Source organism: Pholis gunnellus (genome assembly GCF_910591455.1).
Source record: "Pholis gunnellus genome assembly, chromosome: 16".
NCBI classification, from domain to species: domain Eukaryota; kingdom Metazoa; phylum Chordata; class Actinopteri; order Perciformes; family Pholidae; genus Pholis; species Pholis gunnellus.
The window spans coordinates 14,965,190-14,990,091 of NC_136543.1; the positions used below are offsets into that span (position 1 = coordinate 14,965,190).

The 24,902-nt window shown below is 42.5% G+C and overlaps 1 protein-coding gene across 1 annotated transcript in view; it reads right to left on the minus strand.

Annotated features, from left to right (window-relative positions):
- csmd2 (CUB and Sushi multiple domains 2) overlaps nucleotides 1-24,902 on the minus strand; it is a gene marked incomplete at both ends in the record, with an annotated part of 202,691 nt that overhangs the window by 25,385 nt on the left and 152,404 nt on the right. Inside the window, 14 exons of the mRNA XM_079176438.1 lie at nucleotides 101-289; nucleotides 2,455-2,601; nucleotides 3,412-3,600; nucleotides 9,986-10,099; nucleotides 10,747-10,827; nucleotides 10,927-11,072; nucleotides 12,861-13,038; nucleotides 16,095-16,283; nucleotides 17,593-17,802; nucleotides 18,040-18,156; nucleotides 19,796-19,865; nucleotides 20,992-21,110; nucleotides 21,569-21,673; nucleotides 22,618-22,714. Coding sequence (XP_079032564.1) covers nucleotides 101-289; nucleotides 2,455-2,601; nucleotides 3,412-3,600; nucleotides 9,986-10,099; nucleotides 10,747-10,827; nucleotides 10,927-11,072; nucleotides 12,861-13,038; nucleotides 16,095-16,283; nucleotides 17,593-17,802; nucleotides 18,040-18,156; nucleotides 19,796-19,865; nucleotides 20,992-21,110; nucleotides 21,569-21,673; nucleotides 22,618-22,714 — 1,951 coding nt within the window. The remainder of the gene's footprint in view (nucleotides 1-100; nucleotides 290-2,454; nucleotides 2,602-3,411; nucleotides 3,601-9,985; nucleotides 10,100-10,746; nucleotides 10,828-10,926; nucleotides 11,073-12,860; nucleotides 13,039-16,094; nucleotides 16,284-17,592; nucleotides 17,803-18,039; nucleotides 18,157-19,795; nucleotides 19,866-20,991; nucleotides 21,111-21,568; nucleotides 21,674-22,617; nucleotides 22,715-24,902) is intronic.

Sequence of the window (24,902 nt, forward strand, 5' to 3'; positions counted from 1 at the left end):
TATTTAGAAAAAATAATCCAGTCTATCTAATCTGTTTTTCTTGACAGCTTCCAACCTTCTATTCCTTACTCGTGACCTGCTGCTATGATTGAGCCCTTACCTTGGCAAAGTGGCACTGGTGCATTCCACTGGTAGATCCCCTGTGGAGTCCGAGTGCATGTTGCACTGCTCTGACCAATAAGCCGGAAGCCCTGGTCACAGCTGAAACGCAGGGTGCTGCCCAGTTTAGTGCCTGTAAGACTGTGCACTGTGCCATTTACAGGGTTGTTGTGAGGGCTACAGTAGGCCACTATGAAAAAAGAAAAGAAAAAAGGTAAAGATATAAATATGCATACCGATAAAATTGAGTGCAACAGGCATAAAATCCCAGTAATGATGCAAGATGATGCAAGTTTTTATTAAGGTGGAGAAGGATTAATGCGCCTTCCATAGCACAGAGCCCCCGATCTCTTCTGCATCCGTCTTCCACGCCTGACGTGGTAAAGGAGGATATATTAATATAAGCGCTACAATGCAATCTCTTTAAGGCAAAAACTGCAGACTGCAGAGTGAAGAAAAATTGATTAAAAAGGAAACTAATGTTCTGCAAAGCAAAACAGGAGTTTGTCAGCGGCAGCAGAGAAGGATCATAAAAGTGATAGATACATAATAGCAGGAACAAAGTATCTGTTTTTGTTTGTTGACTAAATTGGTGACTGCAATAATCATGTAGAGTATCATGCCAGCAACAGATCCATAAATTGCATTTTGCAGAACTCACAATAACGTGACATCAATACACACAAACAGTCCTGAAGAATAAATAAGAACACACATTGTGAAAACATTTAAGGAATATTGAAGATCTATAGAAGATGCAACAGAACATGACTATGAGACTCAGACAATTGTGCTCATTGTGGAGAGAGATTAAAATGGATGTGGACCATGGACACAAAAAACTATTATCCATTACCCTTGATCACTATGACCACATTACAGCTCTATAAAAATAATGAAAATGGCCACTCTTTCAAGTCAGAGGGACTCTAACTTAAAGCCATGTCAGCGTTGTCATATTTATTCAGCACTTACGAGATGTTAGATTTCTTTGGTAGATGATACACAGTTCAAACTTTGGACATTTTGTGATTGTATAGCGTTCAAGTTTGCAACTCTTCACCATCATCAGAGGATAAAATCTCAATTATGCCCTCACAAAGGTATGGAATAGAACACGCACAAACCCAATGTTTAAATGCAATCATATTTAAAACGCCACCTGAGCTAATCCATTTTCCTTGGCAAGGCCTCCTCCTGTCAGTCACTGTGACTGGCGGCTTCAGAGCCACCCTTGAGTTCAATTCTTCACTTCTATCTGTGTCTAACTCATTTGCCCCTCTCTCTCTGCGTTCCTCGCCCCTTCCCTCTCTCTGCCTATTATAGTATACAGCTTGTCTCACTGCAATCAGCCCTGCAGCTCAGAGGAATAAGATCTACATTGGCAGGTGACTGGATTGGAATAGATAATAGAGAGGAGGAGAAAGAGGGAGGGAGGGGGGTTGGTGATACAGAAAAAGACATATGAGCATAAGGAGATAGCAAGGAAGATAGTGACAGAGTCAGGCAGATTGTAGGTTGATTGAAGATCGATGGAAAAGATGAACTCAATGATGTGATGGAGGCACAGTGAGGAAAGCTACGGACGGAGAGAAGGAAAAGAAAACTAAGATGGCGGGTTGCTGGAGGAGATGTCTGCAAGTTGGTGATGGAAGACCGGCCCATGGAGGAAAAAAAAGATGGATTGATGAAGGACCCAGCCGAATACATGAATCTGCCTGTGCCATCTGTTTCTCTCTCTCTCTCCCGACCAAGGTAGTACCGAAGGCAACTCCATATTGACCACGGCAACTTGAGGGTTCTCAGCCATCACTTAGTCCGTCTGTCATTTAGTCTGCTGTGGCAAAATCCATCATGGCAAAGAAGGGGGGAAAAAAAGGGGCAGAGAAACGACAGAACATCCGGTTGGGGAGACAGAGCTCCACTGAGAGGAGAGAGACGATTAGTCAATCTGGCTGAGTGGTGTTGATACAGAACGGAGGGAGCCTTTTAAATATTTACACTGTCATAATTCAGAGCAGGATATGCAGGTGTCGTATACCAGCAAGATCTTTCTTGGGAGCAGGACAGTGCAGAAGAATAATAAGCAATACAAAAAAAACAGCGTTTACTAATTCCCAGGCCTGTGCTGCAGAGCAAGGAGTGCTGCAGATGCCTGCCGCCCCCGGTAGGTTGTCATGGAGATGGGTCTTATTCCTAGCAATTTTCAGCTGCAGTTGGCAGCAACATTGCTGGTCTTGTTGGCATAGTAAACCAAAAGGCACCTCTGATGAGATCTAACACACAACAATGTCTAGAAGTAACAATGTTCCTCTGATAATCTAAATGGACGTCCAGGTATAAAAAGTGACTCACCTGAGTAACGTATGCGAAAGCCTTTGTGGCTGGTGGTGTGATCAAAGGACCAGTGCAGGTAGACTTTGTTACTGGAGCTGGTGATGCTCAGTGGGTTGGAATAGTTACCACTGAGGGTAATCAGAAGAGGGCTCTGTCTAGATGGACCTGGATTGAGAGAGAGAGGAAAAGAGAAAAAAGGTTTAATTTTGAGTGTCGCATAACTTTTTGCAGAAGAATAAGAGCGCTGATACTTTTATATAAACCACCACTGGCCCTGCGTCTCCAAAATAATGCATTGTGTTCCATCATAGACACACTTGGATCCGAACAGTAATTTAAATTGCATTTTCCGTGTAAATGCAAATTGATAGAAATTCTCATTTGGTTACGGATTGATTTTTTTTTAAAGTCTGTATTTTGAAATGGTTATAGTTTTCCCTGATCATGTCTTTTAAGGTATTGCACATTTTGTTACGCTTGTGTTAAAATCCAAAGTTGCTCGGCCCTAATTATGGGAAATCAAAGATTTATTTCCATAATTGGCCTGGCAACCCCAAGGTTAGCAACTGCCTGCTCCCCTCGACTCGGCAAAAAATAAAAAGCAATAATCAGGAGCACTAGTGTGCACGACCCCCATCAGTGCAGACTGGCAGAGCTGCTGTCTGTGCCTCTAATCAGATTCAAATGTACAAGCGAGCTGTAGATGTTCTGACCCCATGAAAGGGAGACTGTGTTTGTAGATGCAGAGAGTTTTGAAACGGGCAGTAAATTCATCTCTCCGGCTCATTTTAGCCTTTAATTGTGGATATTAGTGCAAATGAGTCTTTGGCCAAGGAAATGTGGTGGGCATCACCCAGAACATGACTGTAACATGGTGCTCTTCTTTTAGATAAAGAAAAGGTCAGAATAAGCATAACGCTGCTCACTAACTGACATGATACTGTAATGTATGTCGATATACATGTGTTCACTCACCATCAAAGATCTCAAGCTCATCAAACTGACGGCTGGTCTGGAACTGTTCTATCGTGAAGGTGATATTGTAGCCAGGTTCTACTTTCACCACCCAGGAGCAGGACTCAAAATGGGGGAAACCGTTGCCTGGTGACTGGCTCATGATGACACCCGTGGAAGCTGTCAGCACCTCATTCATGGGACAAGTCACTGTTGAGAGAAATAAAAGGCAGAGATTATAAAAAAAATAATAATTTGAATTACAAGAACAATGGTTTGTTTATGTTTTGCTGTTCTCTGTTTGTTTTCAAGAATGCAAGAATGGTTGCTCATTGTTTTTTGTGAATCCAATTTACCTTGAAGCACAGATTGGATTGGTTAGACCCATGTTGTTGTTGGAGGGGCAACTCAATGTGACTAAAAGCACATCTAAGCTAACTGTCATCCTGGTCCTGCTGCTGTCTCAGTAAACAAAGCTGTCCATGCCAAGACAGTCCAACGGCCTATATATTATGTAATATTACTGACTTGCCACGGGCATATTCCGTCCTCTTCGCTCATTGTCAGCATGTGACAGATGTGATGCCAACTTAACGCTTAATGCTCACATCTGCCTGGAAGTCCTTTTGCCGTGGCGGGTCTGGGTGGACCACATCCAATCTCGCTCTTCTAATTCCCCGCTGCCATTGGTATTATTAATGGACATCTCAATGACATCCTTCGACATTTCCAAGTGGTTTCAGTCATTATCAGACGTTACATGTGCGCTCCTGTCTGTTGCGTTTTTGCTGTGATCCTGTAATCTGCCAGAGCTGTCTGCACACACAGTACAACCCCCCCCCCCCCCCCCCCCCCCCCCCCCCCCCCCCCCCCACCAAAAAAAAAATATAAAAAAACGGACTGTAACATGACAGGAAGCCAATGCTGGAACGATGTCACAATGCAACCGCCCCATCGTTTTTTTTCCCTTCCTATTGTTTTTGCGGCTCACCCAATAGGGCTGAGTGCTGAAGAAGGGGACTGTGAATTAACTCTTTTCACAGCAGGGAAAGATATACATGAGTTGTACTAGCTGAATAAGAAACCATCAACCCACATAAAGTAAACATTCTACCTTCAGATATGAACTGTTTTCTATTGTATATCAGTGCTTCCTATATCGCAAAGATTCCTAAGGGCCTACTTTGGCATACATAATGGAATTAACTGATTCAACACTGAAAGCAGTTTGATAAGAGCTCTACGATTAACAAAAGACCATTTCAGAAAAAAAAAACTACAAACATACATTGCGCTTGTTAAACAGCAGCCAGAGGCTTTACTTACATCCATAGCAGAAATAACACAACACATCAAAAGATGCTGCAAATGTGATTGAAAACCACTTAAAAGTGCATGTGATCAGGTGTTTTTTTGCATGACATATTTTGTGTGCGTGTGTTTTATCAACCAAGTGCAGCAGAAAATCTAGCCGGGGGTGTAAATGCCCCTGTTGTTTGCCACCATTTGAATACTTGAGCCTGTTCTGCCTCAGGGTAACACAGCACTTGGCACTTGCAGGTCGTTCATTGCAGTAGTGAAATAATGAATGCTCCGAATCGCATTCCAGCAGCGCCTCCTTTGTGGGACAACGTGTAAACTTGTTTTTGTGTACATGGTTGGGCTGTGTGTTTCTGTCAATGCACCGTTATGTGTGTGTGTGTGTGTAGGTGTGTGTGTTTCTTGGCTTGTTCAGCCTCCTCTCTAACCTCCTCTCTCTGTGTGTGTTCATAGGGGAAGAGATTATTAAATTTGCAGGAAAAACATTCTGGCAGACAGCCTGGGTTAAACAGCATTTGCAAATAATCCTTAGCATTTTTTTAATTCTGCTTGGCGTGTCAACTAGGTGGGATTTATTGCCTCAGGGAATTTCAGATAATGTCAGGTAAGCTGTCACTCTCAGGCAAGGCATGTTAAAATGAAGCAGGTTCCAGCTTTGCCTTTCATTATATTGGCATTACCGTAGCAGCAAATCCCAATAAAATGTAGCTACAAGTAGGACAAAAATAAAATATATATATCTGCAGACGTTTACCTTAGGTCAAGAATCTGGATTAGTGGTTATGCCTTTATTGAATAGTTAACAGCATAGCCATCAATGACAGGAGAGAAAGATGGGGAACGACATGCAACGAAGGTCTTCTACTGGGATCAAACCCCTCCACCACTAGGGTGTTTCTCAGCAACATATAGTGATTATATTTAAATTAAGATAAACTAGCTGTTATCAAAAATATAAAGGGACATTTTGCAAATTGGTATGAGAGTAAAATTGCTGTTTGAGAGCAACATCTCAGCCAATACAATTCCTTCATGTACAACGGTACACATTACAATAATAGTTCCATCGTGTTGCATAATGTAATCAGACATCTATAAAGTTCTCTGAGCATCTAACTTTGGAAGTAGAAGGGGAAGTAATCTACTTTCATCCCAAATTCCAGAAAGACGTTCACCAAGAAATCATTTACAACACCAAGCACTTCAGTGGACGCGAGTCAAAAAGCTTGAATCCATCATTGATTGTGAAACCGATTGTGCCGGGAAGTAACATATAAAATCTAAGAGTGAAGTTCTATAAACAATCAATTCTCTGAGGATGAGATGAGTGTTGTCAGTGACCTTTCAGAAAGCTCCAACGTGTCTTCAAAACTGCCTTCAGCTTGTCTTGGAGCTGATGGAGAGAGACAGTGAGGAGCTCTTATCTATAGCTGCTACTTATTGAAACTAATCTACTTTGAAATGAAGCATTACTCTGGTTGGTTGTAAACAAAAGGGTATTAGGGGACAAATCTGACAGCTGGAAATAGGCAGCAACACAAAAGGTGAGATCAACATTGATAGGGCTCAAAATGAAATTTCACTTTAATGAGACAAGGAATGGAATAAGCCGGTAGCAGGAACAGCAATCTGCGAGGCATCCCTTCTGTCTGTGTATAAATTGTTCATAGTATGCAACAGCTTCCCAATAAAAAAGTACCGTGGGAAGGCTTCAGTGCAGAAAAGCACAGATGTGCATCTGCATCCATACATGAACATTTGTGCACTCCAGTATGAAAGTATGGACGCGCATAAATCCTCAATACATCAAGCTTGAAGTGCTGCGGTGCTGTTGAGATGTCTTTACTCATGTTGGTATTTAATTAGCATAAGCTGAAGAGCAATAACAAGCTGATTGAAGGGGATGGGCCACAACATAAGCATTAGCGTGGATCGGGCCATAACAACTCTGGGAAGTCAGGGATGACAATGAAGATGTGACAAAACAGGGGCAGCTGTAATCCATTCTGTAGGACTAAAAGAAGGGGGCTAGGGCAAAATAATTATCGAGGGAACAAAAAGGAGATAGACGGGGAGGCGAGGGAGGCGAAGGGACCGAGTGGGATGAAGAAAGCGAGCTAGCTGGGATTCTAATGTGATGGGTGATTATGCAGGTTTTAACCAGACATCTGTCTGGGGGATAAACACAGGGATTTGGGATCATCAGAGCTCATTGTGTTTCAATAAGGAATTCAAGCAACACTTTGTACTGATGCGGTTGCACTGTGTGTGTGTGTGATGCTGGAACTCCCTGTGGTCGCAGAGAGCAAATGTAGTTAAGGGCTGAGGGTCCAATGCAACCCAGTTTAATCAAAACGGCAGGGAAATCAAATAATGCACAAATCAACTGGTCGCTCCAATGGCAGGAAATACAAGACAGGCTAAACCCATTTGCCATCATGACTGACAACAATTCTCTGGATTAAATAGTGAGAAAAAAAAACAAGAGTGGTGACTTTTATCTATTGGCCTGTTTGTCAGTGTTGGTGAGAAAAAAAGAAGGCAGATCTGGGTATTGACAGACACCTGTGGGTAAACATGTGTAAATACCTTGCACTGTGTTCTGATTTGAGCCAGCCTCAGAGATTTAAACAATAAATAAAAGAACAGAGAATAAAGGGCATATGTGTTATATAAGAACAGAAGTCTGACGCCAGTGAATCAGAGGAGAGAAGTGGCGAGTGAGGGAGGAGGGAGTGCAGAGGATGAGAGAGGATACTGGCGCTGAGGGGCAAGCAACACTGCAGAACCGCCTGTGGGCTCCAGTGCTGCTCTCTGGTTTCACAATGACACCATCCACTGCTGTGGAACCTAGACACATGCTAGACCAGTGTGTATGTTTATACAGTATATGTGCGAGTGTGTGATTTGTGCAATTAGAAAGTGTATGTGTGTTGGGGGTGGGGGCAGCGAGACGCGAGCACAGAGGGGGGTGGGGGTGGGGGGGGGCTTGTCAGAGCTTGAAGTGGTGATTTGATAGGTGCAGCTGCAGCCGGCATGTCCTCTGCATTTCAATGAGCTGTGCACTTCGTCTCTTTGCTGCCCTCCAACTAAGTCACTCTCTGTCTCTCCTCGCTTTTTAACTCCTGTCGCTACTCTCACTCGCTCGCCAGCCCTCTGCTCATTTAGCAGTCTCTCCCCTATTTTTCCAGACAGGTTTAATTTGTTTTCCTTCAGAATTCTGCTTATTCAAGAGTAATCTCAACTGTTCTCTTCCTATACCCTACGCTCTTCTCTCCCCGACCCATCTCCTCCTCTTCCTTCACACTCGCATCAGTCTGTTGTCTCACTTTCCTCCCTGCTCTCAACTTCCCCTCACTCTACTCTGGACTCCCTCAGCTTCTGCTATCTGTGGCTCTCCTCTCCATCAACCAGGTCTGTCTATGCAGGCAACGTGACAGCTTGCACGAAGACTGAATATTGTGGAACTGTTGGTCCCCGAGTATAAGTGTCTCTCAGCATAAGGTGAAAAATGAACGGGCCACGTAAAAACATGAACACACAGTAAGCACATAGTCACGGCTGCAGATGTCTGCGAGTGCAGTGAAAAGTTAGCTGGAAAAAGGCAGAACTTCATCGACGAAAAAAAGAAATGCACTCACAAAGGATTTTTTCTTGCTCGCTATTTTCCTCACTTGCATTTTGATACTTTCAGTCTCCTCTGTATCCGGGGTATATTTGTTCCACGTCTTTAAAATTAGCGCAAAATCTTCCCCTTTCATTGCCCTCTTTCTTTTACCAACTCTTCTTCCCTTTTCACCTCATTTGCATATTCTTCCTATTTAGCACTCCAAATTAGTTGCATTTATCAAATTCTACCTACTCTCCCACGTCCACCACTTAACCCACAAACAGAGTGAGACAATGACAGAGCAATGACGATTTCTCATTCTAAAGAACGTGAAAGAATGAAAGATATATGCTTTTATGATATTATGTGGCTGAGAAAAAAACAGAGGGACCCCTCTCTGCACCCAGTCTCTTGCCCAGAGCTAAAGTATTGCACAGGACATACAGTGCTATGATGATACGGTGTGCTGGGAACACTGCACTCATTGATTCCTCTGGGAGGACAGTATCTCAGCATGTAGAGGGCACCACAACAGCCACCCTCAGCCTCATGGGAGCCAAGTACCATCCACAGAGATGGCAAGTGCTACCAAACTGATATGCAGCTGCGGCTCCATGACTGCAGGCAGAAAGTGTACCCACGGGAGCCAGAAATAAGGCAAAACTCAAACTAGTCCATGAGTCTATGATTAGAGTGAAATGATCATGGCTAGCCCTGCAGAAAGTAAACTCACAGAGGATCCCTTGGCAGAGGAAGACAGTGTTTCACTTGTGTTGGGATACATTTGTGCAACACAATGACTTGGCATGTAGTCAATATGAAGTGTCTTTATATGTAGTATAGAGAAAATGTAGCTCTTGTTTTTGCAAGGAATGCATGTACAGCACATCATTCACCAGCTGCACCTATTGTTTCTACGCTGGTGCATTGCGCTGCTGGCGTGCTTTGGACTTTTAGAGATCCTCGCTTATAAGAGTATAGTGTATAGTGTCTTTTTTTGAAGATAATGCATACATAAAGACACACTGTATTGCACCAGCACATGGACAAACTACCTTTTGAGACTGTTGAGCTTAAGAAAGCAAAACACTTCAGTAATCATCAGCATTCAGTCACGTATCAAAGAGGCCTATAACTAAACACAAAGACATTTATGAACCCTTTCACAGTATTTTTATAGTCCATAGAATTATAGGGAGATAAAAAGAAAAGGGAGCAGGAGGAGAAAAGCACACTAAATGCAGCTAAGAGGGAAAGCGTTATCAAGATGCGAAAAAGGAGAACTCTTGAGTGCAGGGTCGTAGGTTTGATCCTTGGACCTGCGGGATAAATATTGGCAGGGACAGTGAAAGAACAGTGCTTGCCTCTCCAACCCTCCCACCATGAAGGTGCTCTCGAGCAAGGCCCTTAAAGGAGCAGTGGCCATGGATGCATAAAGAGGAACGCAGTGAGAGCCAGCAGTATGGTAAATCCGGAGGGGGTTATTTGTTTGGGTGATGAATTTAACTATCAACAATCTCCATCCAGAATTGCTGACTCCACCTTTAACCAACCGTTCAAGTGAGGTTGCTCGGTGGCCAACCGTGTGAGTGTATACAGGGCCTTACTGAAAAAGAGAGCCTGCCTCTTCTTGGTCAAGTTTTCAAGCCTAGGGCATTCACTTACCATCACATGAGGGTGGCGGCCCCCCGAACTCCAAGTGTGTCCCCAACCGGCAGGTCATGATGCTGTTTCCACTTAACTGGTAGCCTGGAAGGCATCGGTAGCGCACTATATCACCTGAACAGAGAGAGAGATAGGGGACCGAGAGATACAGTTAATGAGGGATCAGAGATGGTGGCAAGAATCCAGGCCAAAATGTCTTCATACACCAACCAGGGCTCCTTAGTCACAATACAAAAGTAATCATGATCCATTGTGTGTCTCAGTAAAAGCAAAAGTTAACAGTGAAAAAACATACCATAATAAATCCACACTGGGGATCCTATAGATGAAACACTATGTCAGTGTTGTTTTCTTTGTGTCTTTGAATAATAATGCGGCAAGGAGGTATGCAAATAAACAGATAAAGAGAATTAATCTCCATTGTCTTCTACAGGGGAGAATGAGAGCACCTTCCTCATATCCCTCGGGCTTTCTGATTATTTTGTCATAATCATTCATTCATAATGCTGCCCCAAAATCCTCCGGGTTGTGTTGTTTGGGTTGAGTCTGCCTTCAGTACAATTGCCTTATGGGATATGTAGTCAGTATAGGAGTCAGTAAACCTGTGGCAGTGTAATGTGAACTGACAGTGGGATTAACTATTAAAAAGTCACGATGGGATCGACATCCAATACAAAAAAGTCAGGAGTGCCTAGATAGCAGTGATTGTGGGTGGCTGCATGTGGATGAATATGCCTTTTAGTGACAGCGTTTCCACCTACCGATTTTAAACTCTTTGCTTGCCATCAGGATCTCTGCATTAGGAATGATGGGGGGAGGCAGGCAGAACTGCAGTCTGTAGGCTTTATTGAGAGTATCAAAGACATGAAAGGAGTCAAACGCAGAACGTGCAAAAATGTCGAGTAGAAGTAATGATCGGGGCAGGGGAGTAATTTACATACCTTGATAGCTGATGCGGAACAGTCCACCCTTCTCTGTGTTGCTGCGGAAACGTATCAGCACCTGATTGGATGTGCTACTGGGCGGGTCATTCGGCTCTCCATCAGTGAACACTCCCAGTTTCCTGGCTGTCTCCTGTGGACCATCCCTAAAAGACAAAAAAAGAAAAGAAAAAGGTCACAGGTCAACTCAAACTTCAACTGGAGCAATTCGCTGGAGTAAAGCCACGATAATTAACGATGAGGATATTCTGTCAGCAGCCTCTGCTCGAATGATCATACGTTCTCGAACCATAAAGTACCTTGAGTCTCTGTGACGCATATCTGTGAGGAAAGCCAAACAAAGTCGCATGCCATATTATTGTCAAGCAGCTTCCAGCAGCAGAGTATAACCAAGCTGCGCTCACTTCATTATACCCAAGGCAATTACTCTGGGCTGCTCCGTGTGATTATGTTGAAATAAGGTAAAAATTACAGATGAGCGTGAAATGACAGGTCTGGATTGCGCTGCTCCTGCTAACTGCCATCCAATGGGAGTGTCTATGGAAGCTGCAGCCCAGCCTTGGCAGTCCCCTGGCGTGGGCATGGCCGATTAAGCCAGCTCCCAGATTCCTGCCACAACCATTCAGCTTAAAAACCATCTGTCTTTGGCTGTCAGACTGGGCATGGGAGATTACAAGCAGCTCTGGAAACGGCTGGCTAGGGACTGCTGCCTGACAGCCCTCTGGCCAAGCCGCCATTACGGGGCCCATTTCCTTGGCTCAGTAGTTCAGTGGATAGATACACAGCGGTGGTAACTGGAAACTGGGGAACATGATAGTCCCCATTTTGGCTCTGCATGAGCTTGCTGGGAAAGATCAGCACAGTGGGGGCCGTTTACAGAAGATCAACAATACGCTAAAAGTGGACATTTTTGGCTCACTTTAGCCATGTGTATACCTACTGACATAAACTCCCCATGCACTGAAAAAAAAAAATCTTCACACAAATATCTAGAAGCAGCCCAAGCCATTACACATAGATGTCACCCCACGCCATGTGGACTTCTCATGTGGTCGTCAAGTTGCCAGGTTGACTGGCAGTCAGATCTCCGGTCTCACTGAGAGCTGGGACCTTTGGAGCTTGTCTCAGGGAGAGGGGATCAACTGGGGGGACTGGCAACCGCCATGCATGCAAAATCCTGTCTTTGGTCGCACATATGGCAGGCCCAGCCGCGCATTATGGAGATGAAGAAAGGAAGCTTTACCCCCTTGATGCTCGGTCAGGCAAATAGACACACACACCTACTACATACCTGTTCTAACACCGAAGACGACATTTCCACCGGCCAAAACATACTGTCTCTCTTTTCTCACACACAGGTGAGAACAGTATTCCACCTACTGCTTTGATTGGTCCTCCATGGCATCTTGCAATATTTACATGTTACTGTTTGCTATTCAGGAAATATAAAAATTAAAAAAAACATATACTTTCCTTTCATTAAGATTGCATATAAACATATAAAAAAGGGGTTCGCTTTATAGTTCCTACTGTTTAAAAAACAAATATCCTTTTAAGTAACTCAAAATATTATAATCAAATAGATTTGTATAGATATCCATGTGGTTCAACATACGTTATATTACGGAGACAAAGATGATCTTAAAATAGGTGTTTTAGGGAGAGTTTTTGTTGAGTGACATAACAGAGGCGGATCTCAGGGGGAAAAAAACAACTGGAAATACTTAAGACGATAGGAAAGAGTTCCCCATTTTATTGAGATGGCCTTGAGATTTTGGTTTGGTTATTACTAGTAAACTGGTAAAAAATATAATTTCAGTTTCCTCAAAAACATAATGGAACATTATCTGAAATTTCAAAGTACATTATATATACAGTATGTCATACAATGTAGTTACACATATCTGTGGCCCCTGGAAGCAGTCATTTCTTACCAGACAGTGATAAAATCGTGTGGCCCATGAACCTGAAGAAGGGTGAAGTTGATTTTGATGCCGAAGCCGTGAGCCACAGTGATCAGCCAGGAGCAGTCAGCCGAGCTCGGGTACTCCTCTGGGTAACCCGGGGAGAAGATGGTCCCATTGTCTGATGTGATGTTCCCACCGCAAGGCACTGAGGAAGGGACGGGGAAGGGAGAAAGGGAGGCAGAGTATATATATCATTGGGCCAAGAATACAACAGGACACATCCATAATTCAGCCACAATCGGTTGAAAAAGGGGATTTTTCATCCCCTGCTTCTTCTGCTTCGCTTCTCAGTGTCCCCCCCCCCCCCCCCTCCTTTACTCTTCGTCTAGTGCCCAGGCGCTTGTCTGAGCTAAAGATTAGCCGGTAAAGCCTGTTAGCAAGTGGGGACTTGGATGGAGTGTTTTGCTCAGATAAGGCCTCAACCCTTTCCCACAGGGGTGAACAGAGAGAGTGCGGATATGAGGCGAGGGGCGAGTGTGGACTGGGCTTTTAAGGTTGTGTGTGTATACAGTTAGTGTATGAGAAGTGGATATGTGTGTACGAGTTTGAGTGACAGGAAAGGTTAAAACAGCATGTTTATGTCAGAGCTGACAACACTATAGAACCCCACAAGTCCACACGTGGCTGACATCCTGGGGTAAAAGAAATACCCTGCACAGCCTGACAAATACAGTAACACTCACTCACACTCACACACACACACACACACACACACACACACACACACACACACAAACTACCCTGCACCCAATCTGCATGCATATAAATTGTAACTATATTTCAAACATTCCTCAGGAACTCAGGAGGCTCTAACCAACTTAACGATTACGAAGCTTAACATTCCCGCTGGTGCCCTTGGAGAAACCCCATGTTCACTGTGGCGAAGCATGAGAAATCAGGAAGGAGTGGTAATCGCAGAAGTGCAGGCATCTTAAGCAACCCAGACGAGTATTTAGCTTAACGGCACACCCGTCGAGGGCTATGGGCATATGATCTTTCCCAATGCAGAGATTGCATGTTGTCTCCTTCTGTTTATGTCTCAGGTTATGTGTGTGTTCATGTTATATAGCCGTCTGCTTTAGCCCTGTGACCCCTGTGTTGCTGGCTCATCTGTTAAATAAGCTATCAATAAGACTAATTGATTAAACCGTGGACACTATGGAGTTGTTCATATGGCTGACGCCATCAACAGGCAAGCTACTTAAACCTTATGTGCAAAGGCCTTTACACACCTGGGGCGTGATTGATGAAAATGCAAAATACCGGCCTGCGAATATCATATGTCGAGGGCTTTTATTGTGAAAGATGAGAACAGAAGAAGTGGATCTGGTCTGAGCTGCCTTTGTTATGGTTGAATGGAGTAATACAGTTTGTTTTCTTGGCTCGGGCTACAGAACATATAGGCGCAACTCATCCTGCTTCACATATGTGATGCCATTATTCGCTGTACAAAAGCGCTGGAAAAAAAATCCCCATTACATCCCCTTTTTTGCCGTGTAATATCCACGTTCTGTGTGAAAGTATTTCTGAAAAAAAACAATGGTTCAAAAAAAAGAAAAAATGTGTAAAGGCTTTAAACAAGTGTCTGTTTGCTTGGGGTGGAAACAGTAAAGCTTATGTTGTGATGATCGCTGCATGTGAGGAAATTACGATGATTCATTCTAGTAAAATTCATCTCTCTTTATCAATTTATTTAAAACTTGCTTTGGTCAATGATAAGAATAAGTAAAAGGATGTATGGAAGAGATGAGCGAAGGTTAAGTGTAGAGAGAAATATGAAACAGCACCAAAAAGGGAAGGGTACAGTGATATCACTTTATAGTTAGAACATTGTATTATTATAATGCCAAGACAAGTACGTGAGCGGAGTCCAATTAACACAAATCAATGTCTCTCATCCTTCTCAGACAAAATCTGTGCAAATACTGCAGTGACAGTGAGTGTGAAGAGCAGGCTGTAATGGGTCAAATACAGACGTAACAGCATGGTTTGCTGCCATGTAATAACAGCTATGTATATGAGCTGAGAGGAGATTAGCTACATATTATTTTGTCAATTTCCTGTCCTAAATGACCATCTTCCCGTAAATGGGTAAACTGGCTACCAACCGACCGAACTTTTCATACTATCGCATATGCATCGGATTGAGAGTTAACGATGTAACTACGATTCTATGAGTGACCACCATGAGGCAGCGCTTTAACACGGAATATCTTCTGTCCTGAGTCACGTGTGACCTTGGATGACTTATAATAAGTAGAGTATTGTACTATATAAGTAGAGTATAATAAGATGAGTATTTCCCCCGATTAAGATGACGCAGAAAAACTTGGCAGGGGGATCGGAGATATTTGCTGAAGTAGACAAAAAAAATGGAGGCCAATTGGATTAGAATTGCAGATTTCAACTTCGATGTTGATGCATAATGAATAATGTGGGATTACTACTCCTTAGTTCATGGGCTATTTGGGATAATGTCAAATGTTAAGTAAATAATCACACAAGCGTATGTATGTGGGCCTTCGCGTCCTTTTCCATCCCTCACACACACACACACACACACACACACACACAGGTATAATATTCATGGATAATAATTGTTCAGCTTTAAACGTCATGTGAATATCGAAGATGCCTATAAAAAGAGAAAATTGCTGTGAAGGAATACACTTTCTCCTGTTCCCTCTTCATTTTCCCTCTGTTGCTCCCTATCTCACTTGCATTAATCTCCCAGCTCGCCCATTCAAATTTCCAGCGCCATGGCCATCACCTCCCTGTGTAATTTTGCCAGCCTTATTGAATAATCGACAGCTAGAGCGTGAGAATGTCGGTCAAGGACGAGGCAAAAGAAAGAGCACCCATTACTTTTCCTTTCAATTCAGGCCCTCCGCTACTCCTCCTTTGTTTGCCTCCATTCGTCTTTAGCACAGTATTGATTCTCATTGAAGAATACTTTGCTTCATTAATGGTGGATAATAATTCAGTTTAATTGCATTATTCATAATAGATAATCATTATCGCCATAGCCCCACTTCGCACTAATGATGCTCAATAGCTCACTACGTTCTAAACAGGAAGTCAAGTTCTTACTTGCAGCGTAGTCGGCCACTTGTTTGGAAGACTACTTAGTGGTGGGACTACTTAATGTGTTGGTATGACATAATGTTTGCATATTAATATGACAAATCTCACAACCCCTACCTTCGCAGCGAGGGAAAGGGTGATCCCAATTGCGCGTAGTGCCGTGCTCACAGGTTAGGATGGAATGTCCCATTAGCTGATACCCAGGCAGACACTCGAAGGAAATAGACTGGCCCACGTTGTAGCCGGCACCCACCACCACTCCGTAACGGAAAGGCTCTGGATCGAGGCATTCCTGTAGCTCATACGCTGAGGGAGAGAACATCGCGTACATCAGTCTATTTAAATCAGTAAACATTTTTCCGAAATAGATGCTTTTAATCAGACTCATTGTAAACACTCACATAGCATTGAGACACAATTAAAACATACTGTTATAAGAAAACATTAGGTAGAGGCTCCCATATGCTCATTGTCTGTGACTGCCTGAAGCTTGTAATCAATTCACACCTTTTCGAATATGCCTCAATATGCTCTGCTTTCTGATCCTGTTCTGTTCCTCCTTTTGCTCAACCTCCCACTCACTTCTCTTCCTACTCCTCCTCTCTCAGACAGGGGTTTTCAGAGGGAGAGAAAATGCCAGGGGCAGGTTTGACTTGTGCTGGAGGAGTATGATGCAGTCATCAGAAGTAGTGTGGGTAAATAATTCATTTAAAAAAAAAAGAAAAAAGAAATGTCTTCCTCTTGGAAAGAAAAGCAAAGCAGGCAGTGAGCCTTGAAGAGCCAGGATATAAATATGACTAAATAAATTGATTTCTATGGATCATAGCTTCCCTTTTGTAGGAGATAACTCATGCAAATACTGCAAAAGGGAGGTATTTGCAAATATAATGCTTGATTTATATGCTAATGTACATAATTATGTAAATGCACAATGATACCTTTTCGATTGCTGGCTCGGTTGTTGAAAAAAAATAAAAACTTTGTGTGCTTGTTGCATTAGCAGACAAGGGCAATATATTCCCTGCTGCCATACAGATATGCAGCGAAGCCTTTTATTGGTACATGCCGAGGAAATCTTTTAGGTGATCAACAGTTGTGTATAGAGACATTTATAGATCTGGGGAATTTACTGGCTCTCTGTGGGCTGATTAGTCTGACAGTCAGTTCTAGAGCCGATTCAGTCACGTTATGGCTTTACATGCATGCACTTCACACTGAAGTGACGCTCACACTGACGCTGTTACTAAACATAATTCATCTCAGGCTTTATAGTGTATTCTGTGATTGTGTCAATTTGGGAAACAGCTCTGATCATTATAGCTACATTCTCTGCACCCCTTGCCATTTCACTGACAGCTAAGATGGTTTGAAGCAGACAAAAAGCTCCAGTGACACTGACGTAATTACTAGTTTTATCAAGCTGTGCAGAAGAACGTAACTCATGATACTGACACTGGCTCAACTCTGCAAAAACTGATTATGATCGTTTTTATGAATATATATTAGCAGAGGCTATTTTTGTCTGAGACAATCCGAAGGCCGATCATAATTTTGTCGCTATCAATCCTCTGCATCTAGGAGTACGCTTTCTTCAACAATATCCTTGGTCTCTTACCCTGGTACTCGAATCTGAACCCCGGTCTGTTCTGTGAATGGTCACTGTGGAAATATACTGTGGTCTCATGGGAGGTGGTGAGAAGGGAGGAGGGAATATCCTGGCCGCTGAATCGACCAATCACCGCGCTTGTGTCCAGGGGACCGTTGCGTATCTCAAGAAAATCATGGTTGGCCTCGGTGGAGAAGTTGAGGAACTGGAGGTTGGCTCCTGGGAAAAGAAGAAAGAAGCAGTGTTGAGAAAGAGGCGATAGTAAAATGAAAGAGCAATGCCTCCTGAAATACTACCAAGTAAGTACAGGCTCCATAGCACAGGTTCTTAAATACAAAAGAGGTTCAACATGTGCATCAACAACTACGTTGTCGTCCCACACTCAAGCCCTACAATTTTGTATGATTTAACGTTCCTGAGAGTGGAAACGCTTTAAGAGCCTCTCACGATGCTCACCATAACCAACTGGCAGGTAGATTCTCCAGGTACAGTCACTGTTGCTAGGGTAGTTGCCAGGGAAACCAGGGCTGAGAATCATGCCCTCCATCTCCTCCCGAATTCCACCAGATTGAGCTGGCGGAGGGCAGAAAAAAACACTTTGATGAGCATCTGCAAACAGTGATTTTAATAATACCACAAACACGGTTCAACACTTGCTCTTCGTTTTGTGATATTGGGAGTCTTAAACAACTACTGATAGAAAATATTTGGTGATGTTATATGAGAAAAGAAAAGTTAGTCCATTTTGTTTCAGTTCAAACAAAGCAGAGGTGAAATATTTACTCATTTTAAACTCAAATACCAAAGCGTGTGAAGCTGACGTTATAACTAAAGGAGAAAGAAAAGACATGTTGGGTTTGTTTGCAGTGTTTCAAATGAAAGAGATGTTAATGTGCTCCAATCTATTCTTGATTACATGTTTAAAGAAAGACATTCTCCTTTACCCTTTTCATTTTTCAATGAAATCAATGTTGTTACAATTTCATTAACAATGATGAAAACAATGTTGAAGTTTGAATTCAATTAAAAAAAAGACTAAAATTGTAAAATGTATTTTATTGTTTAAATTGACATACAAAGACTCGAATAGGAACATCTATCTCACTATTAAGTAACTCTGGAGTTCTTTTCTTTCTACTTGAGGTATTAAGGTGCCGTGTACTGAACTGTATATTTTGCTGCGCTTCATCCTTCTCCTTTCATCTTAAAACGAATGATGGATAAATGTTTTCTCGACTAAAAGAAGTGAAGTGAGGAGAGAAAAAAGGAGCCGAAATATTGAGTAAAAGCAATGATTGGATCAAGAAAGATGAAAAGAGCGAGAGATCCTGACACCAAAATTAAAAAAAAAAAAAGATGAAAGGATGCTGAAAGTAATTGTAAAGAATTTGCAGACTAATGAGAAAAAAAAACCAGAGGTACTGCAAGGGCGAAAAAAAGACAAATACTGCGTGTAAGATTAAGAAATAAATGGGACAAACAGCCAACATAAGTCAAAGGAGGGTGAAACCACACAAAGAGAACCCGTGTGCTGTACCATTTTGTTTAATGTTGTCCTGTAGCAGCACCAGAAGCCTGAGGTAATCAGGAAACTGCTGATGCTTGTGAACACGATGAATCTTCCCTCGACTTTAACCAATCATGGTCTGAGATGGAACTAATTAGGCAATAGGAGGTTGTTGCAATAAGTGGAACCTGTTTGTCATGGCACTCTCACAGGGAGCACGACTTGAGGTGGAGAACAGAGAAGAAACCTAATGCGGTTTCCTTCGGTGTGTGCAGCCAGCTTTCAATGTAGAAATATCAAACTCATTTTAAAAGTGCCAACGCTCCGATAATCTCAAACAAAAACACAACGTATAGAGAAATATAACCCCTGCGTTCTTGTTTATATCTCATATTTTCTTCATTTTCTGATGGATTAAAGGGCTTTCTTATGCCTGCTTTACAGACTGCTTATGTGAGTTGTGAAACAGTATTGACAAAAATGATTGAGGTAATAATATGTCACCTATAGTATGCAGTGATATGGTAATTCTATTCAGCTTTCATTCAAGGGCAAAGAGTCTTAACACAAGTTAAGTCATTACATGCTCGGTGTGTTGTTTATCGTGCTTGGCAAGGTATAGAATCTCCAAGGGAACAAAAGTAACAATGTAGAAAGATGCAGAGAAGACATAGAGGCACATAAAGAAAAAGAGGATATTTTTACCTATGCAGAGAGGAGGTGGGTAGTTCCATCGTCTGACAGTTCCAGGCATACAGGTGATGTGTGAGTTCCCCTGAAAGGAGCAGGCAAAGAACAACAAAAAAACAGGCGATTCATTAAATTGTTCCCCCCTCTGTCACTCAACTGTTGCTCCAATTATTCAAACCCGTTGCCTGTCTCCACATGACGTCATGTGGCGATGTAATGACTAAATCTATCTGAAGTGACAGAGAATAATAGAGGGTGAGCATCACTGGCATATTAAGACGATCACTTACCGTTTCACTGCCAAAATATGCACGACAACATGTTTTTTTTTTCCTGGAAGCTCTGCATCTGAGTTTCAAAGCTAACTTGACGTAGCATATTGATTGATATTGTTTTTACGACATAATGGGCCGACTCAGCTGAGTCATAGAAAGCCCGGCACATATTGGAATGAGCCATAAGATTCTGCATTGACACAAGTACAACATGCTGGCGAAGTCTTCTGAACATAACGCACAATTGTACATGTCTTGCTGTTTAAGGGTTGATACTGCAATGGTTAATACAGACTTTAAATACTTTGAAGGTTGAGGGATGATATCTTAATTTCCTCTTTAGCCTCTTTATTCCTGCATTTATTATTCAAATCTGATTCTTGTCCTGCAGCAATCAAACAAAACTAAACTGTCACAGCAATTGGACAAGTCCATCAGGACTTGTGTAGTGTAGAAGGGAGGGGGAACTCTCAAATGGTAACTGTGTGATCTGAACCCAGATGAAGCCCTGGAGCTCAGATGACTACAGTGGAAGCTCTGGAGGATGTGCAGAACACAGTCAAATCAAGGCTGTGCAGATATAGTTTACAGTATAGAACCACATCTTATAGGCAGCAGATGGAGGAAACCTGTCCTGAGACCTCTCCTGCCTTTTGCTACACGTATTTGAGAAACTTAAGGGGAAAACGTTCATGCATCATAACATCCAAGGGTGGATGACAGAGATAAATCAAAAATAATTATCCATTGATATCATGACATTAACATGTTTAGCAAAAAACACTGAGCTAAGCACATTATCATTTAGATGCATACAGTTCAGTGAGGTTGAAAAATTAACAGATGAACTTTAAATAAACAAAAAAAAGGCCAAAAAAGGATAAGCATCAACGGGTCACTTATGTCTCGACCATATCAGAAACTAGGAGATATTACCTGTAAAGTATATCCAGGTTCACAATGGAAAGACACAACATTATTCATCTGAAGACGCTCCCCAACTTTGATGGCGTTCATAGGAACAAGCGGCTCTGGGCAACTGGTCAGAGACACCGCTAAGAAATAGATAAAAAAGACAACATGAACAGCGAAAAAGTAAGGGAAATGTAATAACTATACACAAACATGAAGGACACGATTAGAAATCACAATGAAAAATGTGAAAATGTCAAAAATAGTGGTTATGTCGTGCATCGCTTACAGGCCATCCTATCCAGAATAACACAAGCCTACTTTAGAAGCAATGAAAGTCAGACGGCAGCTTGCAGTACAAGGTTTTGCACTCTGCTGCTCACTAAAGCAGACTTTGTATAAATGACCCGCTTCCTTTTTAGATATGAACCATTCATTCGAAGTTATGGGAAACACACAACAATTCTTAGTTTCAGGTGATTATTCACTAACAAAAACGTTGTTTTAAATTTCTGCTAATGCACACTGGCCCTTTAATACTTGTCCTCAGGGCATTAGTACTTTACATCAAGTACCATGAACAGTTTTTTTTCCTACTTACTTTTGTATTCCAGCCTGAATCCAGCTGCAGACACACTAATGTCAGAGAAGAAGTGGAGGTAGAGTTGGTTGGAGGTGCTGTTGAGGAGAGCTGGGACCGTGGTGCCTTGGGGTGAAGATTAATAGTGCAGTTTAGCAACGCTATCTCCTGCATAGGCCGACCATAACTAACTGTATAAGCTACTGGCAAATAGCTCAAAAGCGTGTTGTTTTTACATTTGCTGACTGTAGGGTGTGCGTGTCTGTGCGTGTCTGTGTGTACATGCAGCAAAAATGCATGCATGGATGATTGTGCATAGGTGTATTAGGATATTTGGGAAAGCAGATGCATAATAGTGTGACCTACTAATGACACAAAGAACAGAGCAATTTGTATCTTCCAATGTGTGGGTATGCACTCACACATTTCCTCAAAACGGGATATAAAACATCCCTCAATAAAAGCACATGTTCTACAGATACTCTATGACCTAAAATTGGTCATTTAATAACTCAAATGTGTGGGCCTGGCAATTCTCTTTCATCTCTTTACTTCAGGGTGCATCTAACATTTACTTTTGGTCAGGTTCCAAGAACAAACAAAGGGAGAATTCCCTGTTGCCATATCCGCACTATGAGGGGAGTAAGACAGATACTGTAAACATAGGTTCAATTCAATTCCGCACAGAAAAGGACAAGCTTTGTAGAATTGTACCAAGGTTTTCCTGGGGAAGCTCAACCCCTTTGGACTTTTGAACCTCTCCGAAGACTACATCTTCTGCCTGTTTCCACTATGTAATCAATGTTACAGTGCCAACTGTACCACACGAGGCCCCCCATTTCTAGTACAGTACGTGTTGTTTAACAAATACAATATGTGTTAGAGGTTGTATTCTGCTCTGTGAAAACTGATTAGGCTATTATGTTGGTCCGACTATGCTTTTGGCAGGTGTGTATGAGTGATTTTTAAGTGTTTTATGTCCAAGGTTGAGGTGGGAATAAACATTGAAAACAGGATTCAGAACGTGCAAGAAAATAAATGCACACATATGAACAAATATACAGCAATACCTGAGAAGCTGCCAAGCATGGTGTCGGTGTTGTCCCCTCCGTCAAACACTTCCAGCGAGTCCCAGTTCTGCTCTGTGACAAAGCTGATTACCTGGATCTGAGAGAGGGAAGGCGAAAGTTTGGGATTGAGGGAGCAGAGCAGTAACAGTAGGATCAAGGGTGTGTATGGGTATGGACATCAATAATAAGGTTTAAGGGTTGAGGATTCATTAGTAGGAGAACACAACATGTTTCACAGGAAAACACAATAGTTTAGAGTACCTTTAAAGGTGCATATAAGTAACTGTTTAGAGTATATAGAAGGTTAAACATTTGAAATGAATAAAGCTATGAGGACATCACAAATAGCAAGTTCAGAATCCTCAATAGAATAGACATTGTGCAATATACTATCTTTTTGCTGGCTTTTATTTATTGCAAACATCCTTTTGGAACGCTGTAGTCAAGTGGTGGGCCTTGGATTTGAATTGAAGAAAACTGTATGACAGCTGCAGAGAACGCTGGATATGGATAATATGTTTCAAAGAAAGGCAGACTGAGACTTCTAAATAAGTGTCTCTGTGTCCCTTAACAACACTTGAGGGAAAAAAAAATAAGATACCACAACCTTTAAGAATAGCACTCTGGATTCTCACAAAGATTGCCAAAAACATGGATTATAAAACTTATTTTGCTGTTGAATACTAACCAAAGGAAGTGGGAGGCTAACCCTAAATAAATAAAATAGCCTAACAAATGAAAGTAAAAAGAGGTGTAGAGCGGGTGCTTCTCTAATCGAAAGTTCGATGATTCAATCCCCGGCTCCTCCAGTCTGGATGTAGATGTCCTTGGGCACGATATGGAACCCCAACTTGCTCCCAGAGGCTTTGCCATCTGTCTGTGAATGTGCATTAGTTCAGATTCTAATGGGCAGGTGGCACCTTGCATGGCAACCTCTGCCATCAGTGTATGACCATGTAAATGGGTGAACGTTGGCATGTAGTGTGCAGCGCTTTGAGTGGTTGGAAGACAAGAAAGGAGCTAATAATAAAATGTGTTATCCATTTACAAATGTGAGAAAGGGGGCTACACTGCCATCTACTATATCTTTGTTCTCTGTCTTCCATCCTTTTACTCTCAAAGCCTCCCTTTCTGTTCCCGCTCACTCCATTACTCAGCCCTCTCCTTCTGCCTCTGATGGTTATAGATCAGATACGAGCCAATTAAAGGGCCGGTAGGGGCTCCGGTGGATCCCGGGGAGACAACGCAGATCATGGATTGATCTTTCATTAGGGGGGCCACGGCAAATGTGCCGGCAAGGAACCTCGCTCCTTTAAGTTCTCTTCTGGATCGTGATACTCCAATCTAATGTTGTCGCTGCTAACTGGTAGAAGGGAAGCAACAGAGGGAAAGACAATGACCGTGTTTAAGAGATGAGGTGGACTCTAAATAATAGGGATGAGGAGGATTCAGCTGCAGGCAGCATAGACACAGAGCAGAAAACCCTCTACAGTGAGCATGTCAGATTTTTGGAAGCGCAGGCAGTGACCCTTTTGCAACGAGTTAGAGTGTGTGTCTGGGTGTGCAGTGGTGGTCCAAAGAACACAAACCCTCGTATATCATTTCCAAACTACACCGTTGTCACTCCGGTGTGTATACGTTCCAGTGGCATGCTGTTGTCCTTGAGAGTGTGTGCGCAGCCAGCTCTCTGTTCTTATTCTCGGTCTATTTCACCTCTAAGCCACTGAGATGTTAGTGTGTAGTGCAGCATGCTAAGTGTGCCTGTGGGCCATCTCGTGTATTTGACCTGCAAGGACAGCCGGCTGACGTGGAGGAGCTAATAGCCGAGGGACTGCACTGAGGTCATTAGCCACGGAGGCTGAAGCGTAAGCCTAAAAACTTTCCTTCCGGCAGATCCACAGGGACCTTGCACAGGTTCCCGGTAAAGTTCCATCACACGTGCTTCAATGAATAAGAATATGCAAACTGAATTAACTCCCAAGAAAGAAAAGTAAAGTAATTGAACAGGCAATTATATACACCTTTCCTAATTTTCAAATTGTGCAATCTTAAGTTTCTGGTATAGTGATCTGCCGAATTAAATTCGGATCCTCTGTAAAGTCTATAGTCTTTATCATGCAGCAGCTGTCCTGTACCCTGAGAATTGTAAATGCTACAACTTGATGTACTGTTGGTATTTCTATTAATTAGCCCATGGTAAGCAGGTAAAACACATCATCACACTGGAGCTTGTTGTCAAGACCGTGCATAGCTGTAAAGGCTCGAGGCTAAAGTTAAAATACAGC